The sequence below is a fragment of the Protomyctophum parallelum genome (genome assembly GCF_964188405.1).
Source record: "Protomyctophum parallelum genome assembly, chromosome: 21".
In the NCBI taxonomy this organism is placed as follows: Eukaryota; Metazoa; Chordata; class Actinopteri; order Myctophiformes; family Myctophidae; genus Protomyctophum; species Protomyctophum parallelum.
In genome coordinates this window covers 17,085,207-17,093,654 of record NC_139713.1, presented here as the reverse complement: position 1 = coordinate 17,093,654, position 8,448 = coordinate 17,085,207, and the positions used below count along the sequence as shown (strand labels likewise).

The 8,448-nt window shown below is 45.1% G+C and overlaps 2 protein-coding genes across 6 annotated transcripts in view; one reads left to right on the top strand and one right to left on the bottom strand.

The window, feature by feature from the left end:
- Positions 1 to 1,622: 1,622 nt before the first annotated feature.
- LOC310878849 (glucose-6-phosphatase catalytic subunit 1-like) lies at positions 1,623 to 2,732 on the bottom strand (the record flags this gene model as incomplete). Its single annotated transcript, XM_083793264.1, has 1 exon — positions 1,623 to 2,732. The coding sequence occupies one exon, from the start codon at positions 2,730 to 2,732 to the stop codon at positions 1,623 to 1,625; it is 1,110 nt and encodes a 369-aa protein (XP_083649390.1).
- A 2,027-nt stretch (positions 2,733 to 4,759) lies between these two features.
- rai14 (retinoic acid induced 14) overlaps positions 4,760 to 8,448 on the top strand; it is a 71,127-nt gene continuing 67,438 nt past the window's right edge. For 3 of the 5 annotated variants that reach the window (XM_083794112.1, XM_083794114.1, XM_083794111.1), the window contains exon 1: positions 4,761 to 5,222. The gene's annotated coding sequence lies outside the window, so the exon portion shown is untranslated. Of the gene's footprint in view, positions 5,223 to 8,448 lie in introns of all 5 variants that reach the window. The other 2 variants (XM_083794113.1, XM_083794115.1) reach the window with 2 other exon arrangements.

Below are 8,448 nucleotides of genomic sequence, written 5' to 3'. Positions count from 1 at the left end.
CTGCAGCTCATTAAATCTCTACTTCACTGCATCCATCCTGATGGGATCCAGCTGATGAATTTCCCCTTTCCGTTTTTCAAGCCCCAACGATTCTCTTTCCATTGCCATTCTGTTGCTGATGAGACCCAGCTGGAATCTGAGATGTCCATGTTCTCCTCTGTGACGACGTACCGCTGCTTCCTGAAGGTGACGGTGTTGAACTTGTTTCTCTCTTATTGCCACTTCTATGTTTCTGCCTCTCCCTCCTCCCAAGTTATTTTTCCACTGACATTCACGTGGATCGATTTCCTATAATTTTCAGGCTTTGACTTTCCCAAATGGCAACCTCTTCGGTCTCCCCCTTTCAGGGTGATCCCCTGGTCCGGTGAGATCTAGCCCTGAAACATGACTGTCATAATCACAAGCGCCATGTGAACCATGGCTAGCCTAGCCAGGACTATTATAGACTATAGTCTATAGTCCATGGACTATAGTAGTCCATGGACTATAGACTATAGTCCATGGACTATAGTCTATAGTCTCCCCCTTTCAGGGTGATCTCCTGGTCTGGTGAGATCTAGCCCTGAAACATGACTGTCATAATCACGAGCGCCATGTGAACCATGGCTAGCCTATAGGACTATAGTCTATAGTCCATGGACTAGTCTATAGTAGTCCATTATATGGACTATACCATGGACTATAGTCTATAGGTATTGGATAGTTCAAAGAAAAATCACACTCGTGTGAAGTGAGGGGCTCATGCTGTGGTCCCCGATCAGTTCCACTGTCATACGGTCTGAAAAGTGGATTTCCTTCTCGTGCTTTAGTGGTGTTGCTGAAAGGCTGACATCATCATCATCCACGAGACATGAACGCCTAGTGTTAATTAATATCATGAAACGAAACTACTCATGAGTTGTATTTATCAACCATATTATGTCTTGTGGCATCATTTAGTGCATTAAAACAAATATTAAAGTGCATAGACTTGGCTGGCAAACATTTTTCTGTTCAAAGGGCTCTAAACAAACATTAAAAGTCCACAGACTTGGCTGCCACATGATGTAATTCCGGTAAACCGTGCATTAGAGGGGCTTGCTTGCGCACTCAAATATCACACTTGTGTGAAGTGAGGGGCACCCACTTGTGGCTGGCACATGATTGCAGATTCACTGTCTCCATATACTGTACGTTACGAGACATGAAACAAGGTGTATACTGTGTATTTATATTGGCCACTTGACATCTCACGTCACCATTTAGTGCCCTAAACAAACATTAAAAGTCCATAGACGCCTTGACCTTCGGACTCACAGGCCATCACATTACCGACTGAGCCAGAGCTCTGGCCACCCATTAAAGTTTATCAATTAAAGTTTAGAGCCTGGGCCCATGGTGTTGCTCGCATCCTCCAGGATGCGAAACCAAATTACAGTATAAAGAAATTCAAACCATGAGGTAGGTGTCTGGGCTGAGATCATATTAAATTCACAAATGATAGTGTTGTGTCACAACTCCAAATTTGGCCATGCAGGGTGTCTGAGCTGACTGCCATTCACTTCTATTGTTTTTCAAATTAAATAATTTTCAAATTTACATCAAAAATATATTATATACACAATCATTGAAAGTGGGTTGGCCTACCGGCCAAGGAAGTACCTGAAAGTATGAAAAATAAGCACAACATATACTGTGCATGATAGAACAAAGCTGTAGACACAGTATGGGATGATGCTGACGGTGGCCAGAGGCACAGCGGCACTCTTGCAAAAGTACAGCAGGTAGAAGAGGCCGGCGTTGTGCACGGGTACCTCGAAGGAGTCGATCAGGTGCAGCAGGCCCATGGAGGTGATGACACACAGGGCCTTGACGAGGCCACTGCTGCGCTCGGACCCGGTGTAGAGTGGGGAGTGCAGGCCCAAGCCCAGGCCAAACAGGGTCCCCGTGCTGCGCGTCAGGATGGCGAAGGGGCAGGCGTTCGCGTGGACCCACTCGGCCCTCGCGCACCACCTCCGGGCCTTCTCCGCCGTCGACAGCAGGTCCACGCCGAGTTCCCTGAACAGCAGGTAGGAGCCGACGACGGCGGCGGTCAAGAAGAGGGTGACGTAGAGGTAAGTCTTCACGCTGGCACCGTGAATCCACTGGATCCTATTAAATGCCTCTGCCACCATCATACCCATGATGACTCCAAGTATGACCTGGTGGGGGAAGTGAGCTGCGATAAAGACCCTGGAAAGACAGATGCATGCCTGGACACCCCAGAACGCCGTCCACAGAATGGTCTTCAGATACCGGCTCTGGCCCGTGGATCTTTCGCTACTGTGTTTCTCGTCAGTCATAATGGCCAGGATGGAGGTCACTATAGTGTAATAGACACTCGCAGTTCCCATAGCGTGGCCGGACGGGCTGCCTGGTCCAGTCTCACACGTCACAGGGTACTGCTCAATATGAGGAGCAACGGTGTTGTTGGCATAGTATTGCGTCTCGTGAACCCACCAGTAAGGTCTCGCCTCAAATAAAATCCATTTGAATACCAAGTTGAGCCAGTCACCGATCACGGCCACCCAGATTAGCTTGACGCCCTCCGACGAGCACAGTTGGAACAAAAGGGGGAATAATATAAAGAAGGTATTTCGGCGGTCCGACGCCCATGACACCCAGAGGAAGAAGCCGTCCTTGTAGTTAGTCTGCAGGTAGTGCGTGGTGCTCACCCCAAAGCCCCGCATGGGATCCATTATACTGTCCATCATCTTAGCATTCGCTCTGCTTCCCACGCCCGAGTCATAGAATCCATTTTGACAGAGCGACAGACCAGATGTTTTATACTCCACAATCTACTACTCTACACGCTTCATGAAGAAATCTGATGATGTCACCTGTGATTTAGCCATGTTTGGCAGACTACCTTAATACCTTTGGTGAGCGTAGTTAGTATCTGATCACCCGACCCGACCCTATTTGGAGGCCAGTATGGATCCGTGTGGAACTCAAACATGATGTGTGGCGAAGGACAGATATGCATGTACTGTGCACTCATTCAGGGATTTGTGGAAAATGGATACTAGGGAAATGCCCGGTGGGGTCCCATGTCCTTCCGGTTATGCAATACATGTTTGTAGACCATGTGGTTCCCAAACGTTTTCATGTCAAGGACCCCCAAATCGACACGCATTAGCCCGCGGACCCCCATGCCACATTAGAAAATATATGCCAAGAGTCCCATGTAGGAACTTGACTCAGTTCTCCAGTATAGATGTCGCTAGATATTTGGATACACTATAGATAGATAGATAGATAGATAGATAGGTAGATATTTCTTATTTTTTTTTGACAATTTGGCCAATGTTTCATTTTTTATGTAGTAATGGTCTTTTTTAAGGTATTAAATTGTCACTATACTGTCATTTGGGGACCCTTTTGGATAGGCTTATAGCCTATACTAGATAAATGGATTAGATATACGATATATGTGTTACAGCATTACACCCTGAGCAGACTGCAGCCCAGGCCCCAGACATGTTCTCACCTGCAACACGCTTCACTATGATGTGTTGTTGTGACACATGCAGTTTCAACATAACTTGCCTTATTATTGCACACTAAATCCTGGAGACGAGACTATAGGCTTTTGTTTCCTTGCCTTGCTTGGATGGGCAGAAGTTCACTGTCTGGAGCTCTTTGTCTCCACCAGGCCGAAGGCATGTGGGGAGAGTATGTTTTGCACTCCGTCCGTCCGCGTGTCCGTCCGTCCGTCCGTCCGTGTGTCCGTGTGTCCGTGAACAGCTAATCTCGGCCACCGTTAACCCGGTCGATGCCATATTTTGCACACACACTCCCTGGATGCCAACCATGAACCTCTGCCCCAAACCTTCCAGAACGGCCTGTTATAGCGCCACCAGGAGGCCGCTTTGTGCAAAACAAGTTTTTGCACAGTACACCTACAGATTTTGTCCAAACATCACGCAAATTGGTACACAGTCTCTCTAGAGCCATTCAACGAAACGGGTCTTTCAGATTTATCAGACTCCATCCTGATTGGTTAAGATTGGCTTCCAAAGTTCACAGGAGTGCTCAGTTTCAAACAAAATGCTGCAAATCATGAACACATCGCGTGATTTCCGTGAAATTGTGCACCCACATTCCCACTAGGCCGAGGACGAAATGCCACATGAACAATTTCAACTCAGCCTCAAGGTGGCGCTATAACTGGCCAAAAAGTGTTTTTACCTCTAACTGCACGGATCTGTGGATAACCTGGTGGAGACCTGTGCCCGGAAGGGCACTTTTTCTAGTCTCTTCTCTTCTCTTCTCTTCTCTTCTCTTCTCTTCTCTTCTCTTCTCTTCTCTTCTCTTCTCTTCTCTTCTCTTCTCCTCTTCTGGCAACAAGAAAGAGGTATGTCTATTCTATTAAATAAAACTCATGCTAAAGACACTTTATGGCAATATGAGGTCACCGTCTGACAAGGGACATTCTGGGTTCCTTTGAGACTAGATTCCTTACAGTAGCCTACAGGTCTGTAACCCTCTATGTACACGTCTGTAACTCTACAAACATCACATGGAGCTAAAATGGACCTTTAAACCGGTCCATTTGGTTCCATTTGTAGGCTATATTCTCTGAGTTGAAATAAATAAAGTTTGTGAACCACTGCTTGAGGGGAATAGCCTACCCTTTTAATCTGAACACGAATGACACAGACACACACACACACACACACACACACACACGCACGCGGGGCGCGCGCAAGAGGAGAAAGCTCGCGGTCACGGGAGCATTGGAAGAGTGACGTCATCCATCCTAAACCGGGTAACAACAATGCTCGTTGAGAGAAAGAGCTCCTCGTCCCGTCCCGTCCTGACTGAGTCCCGAGCTAAAGAGGGGGCTCCTCTTCTCCTCTCTTCTTGAATAGCTCAACTTTTTAATGTATTCAGGCCGCCTCACTCAGCACTCAGACCACCAGTGTGTACAGCCAGCCAGCCAGCCGCCGCCAAGGCGCACTGTTTTGTTCTCCTTTATGCATTTTGTTTCCCCTGTTTCGGCTCTCTTCTACTCTACTCCTCCACTCCACTCCACGCAGGATTTCCCATGCAGTCAGTCAGGCTAATGTTAGTTGTTGTTTCACCGGCTTAATGGTGTTAAGGACAATTGGTTCTTCCGAATCAATCTTTCCCTCTCTCTGTCTCTCTCGCTCAGTGTCTCCTGTCCTGTCGAGTCCTCCAGCGACTGCAACTTTTGTAGGGTAAGTAGGCTATGTGTTCCTTTGCCCGGTGTGTGTGGCCATAGCTAACCTACTCTATGTTGGTTTACATACAGTGAGTCTAGATTCATTGTAATAATAGTAATATTAATTATTCCGTACGACGGTGTCGCGTGCCGACAATAGCCGAGCTACAAGCTCACGGCGCGTCACATCGAGGCTAACTGTGAGCTTGTAGATCGGCTATTTTCGGCACTATCCTGCTCCTGCATCCGTGTTGATACATGCATGGATACATCATGTTGCGCGCATTTAATGCTACTTTTGTGTCAAACCAAGGCACTCAGTTTTGTTTCCAAATCTGCCTGATGTATTGTGTGTCTGACAAAAACGCCGGTCCGAGGATAATAGAATAGACTATGCGCCAGCGCCACATAAACCTATTGTTCACCACTTAATGGTTACGCGTAACTGAAGATTTACAGACGTTTTCTGTTATTGTTATTCAACAATGCTGTGCTCTCTTATAGAAAGTGGGTTTCAGTGTTGGTAACATATTCTTTTTTTTTTAAACTAATAACCGTTCTGTTTCCGTTCAACGTGGGTCGTGGGGACCACAGGGAGGGGTCTTTAAGGGGGATCCCCTGCTAAAGGATTTTAGGGTTCGGGACCCATACTGATCTATTCTCAGAGAGCGTACACAATTTAACCAAATGGACCCTTAATATGGGTCCATTTATTGCTTCCATTTATAGCCCACATGCTCAGAGTAAGTAAAAGTGGAGGATTTTACAGTGAAGGATTGATTGAATACAGTTGGAAAACAGTTTCCATTTTTTTTCAGGCCATTGTGGTCCTGTGTATTGAATTCAATTAAAGACATACAATAAATAATATACAGGAAGACATCATCAACAATAGTAGCAATGAACATATTTATGTACTAAATGTGGGGGTGGGGGGGAATTGCAGACAGGTGTTCTTTTATGGCGGTTTTGAAGGAGGGTACTAAGGAGTTACACTTTTTAATGTTGTTTGGCCTTCCAAACAACATTAAAAAGTGTAACTCCTTTTTGACCCCATGTTTGTGCCAAATCTGGGGTTGAGATATTGTTGAGGATTGGGGTCCTATACCCGTACCCGCACATCGTATCAAATGGTTATCTGTGGCCTATAATGCTATAGTAATGCATATCATATTAGTCAGGGTCTCTGAAATGAAAAACAGGCTGAGAATCACTGCTGCAGTGAACTGGGCTTTTACAGACTTGTGTCAGGCTACAGAACCTTTACCAGGAGATGCCGATGCTGATCTATTTTGGAGAATACTTGCTCCGGGGTTTAGTTACAGCCCTTTGAGAGTCAGTGGGGTTTTTGCTTCCAGTCAACCAAGCATAGGAGTTATTCTGAGGCCCATAATAATAATTAAAAAAAAAAGAGAATTGCATTTTCACGATTTTTCATAGCGTGGCACCAAGTGCCACGCTATTTTTCAATAGCTAAAGTATAACATAATGCGTAAAACACCAAAAGGGGTTATATATATATACTAAATATAGTAGTGACATAAAAGTCAGTATAGCATTCTGACCAAAATGATTACTCCTCCCGTTGACACAGTTCCTAGCATAAGTGAGGAGACATGATTTAACATCCCATTAAGACCCGAGGCTGATTCTACGAATACCAACGAACTCGCCCTCAAATCACAGTGGAGTCGCCCCGGGCCGGGCGTACAGCCGGCGGAACTGCTCAGGCTGCTGGTATTCCTAGACGTAACCTAAGTGAACTGTGCTTAAACTGTTGAACCTAACCTTTATAGAGTCCCTGCAACCGCTTTCAAAACGACCAGGGACCCACCATCGCAGTCCCTGCACCCGCTTTCAGAATGATGAGGGACCCAGAAGAGAATTCCCCATGCATTTTTCCCATAGACATTTCAAAAAGTATTTATTTAAAGACCAGTAAGCCCTCAGACAAAGCCAATCGTGGCAAATCATGACAACAAACACAATTCTTTGGAATAAGAAACAAGAATAAGAATAAGAAACAAAGAAGAAAAAAAAAACGGCAGGGTACAACACTTTTTTGTTGTTGTTTTTCTTTGTATTTGGCATTTATGTTTTTTAGCCTCAATGTTTGTTCAAACAACACTATAGCCGTTTATAGGAGGGGCTAGCTTTCCTGTTTTTAATGGGTTAAATCACATGGAAATACGTGGATGCTCTTCTGGGTGACCTGGGTTTCACCTGGGTCATGATAAAGGATTATGCCTTTTCTTTTGTCCAGGCGGAATTATTATAGAAGAAAAGAAATGCGAGCATAACTCAGTCACAGCTCAACAAGTAATTCATTTAGAAGGTTCAGAAAAGTTCAAGACCAGCAAAAGACCACCAGCACTCATGGAAGTGAATGCTGAGTGGAAGTGAGTAGTTACTTTTATTCCAGTCAGGCACAGGCAAATCAGGCACGGCCCAAAGCCTTCCTCTGCGTGATCAATCACATCAAGGAAGGCTTTGGCCGAAACACGTCCGTTTGACCGTGCCTGATTTGAATGAAAGTAAATCAAAGCACGTGAAGAAGGACACTCCTTTGTGAGTTCCGGGCATAGTCTGGTTTGCTGACTCGGACTTATTATAACCTGTCAAAAGCTACACGAGGCACACCTGTGCCTTGTTGTGATTCTATAATGGAACATCAAAGTAATATATGAATCCAGATGTTGCCCGCAACACTCCCTAAAGCAGTTATCACAATGGTGAATGTGGGCCAGATGACTTACAGTACTCGCATGCTGCAGAATGAAATCAGTTCGACAGTCTCTAGGATTCAAGTGGTGAAAGGAAAAAAGAAACCTCCCACACACAGTAGAATGGACCATTTTATCACTCTCAGTTACATGAACACCTGTGCCTGCGCTTTACCTTGAACATGGCTTTACTCTAAGGCTATATGGAACATCAGCCATTGGGCTCCCGGTAAAAAGAATCTGAACTACTGTACAAGATATTTTGGCCGTCCTAATGACTGATTTTACACTACAAGCTCACAACGCGTTGCGAGCTTGTAGATCTGCTATTTTCAGCATGCAACCAAGTGTAAAATTACTTATACTGGACCTTGTCCACTAGTCACTTCCTAACATTTTTGTCTAGTTTTCATTTGTTGACGAAATTGTCAATATATTTAGTCTTAGTCATCACAGCTTAGTTTTCATTTCATTTCTATTCAGTTTTCTTCAGTGAAAAAAGGTAGTCGATAGTATTAG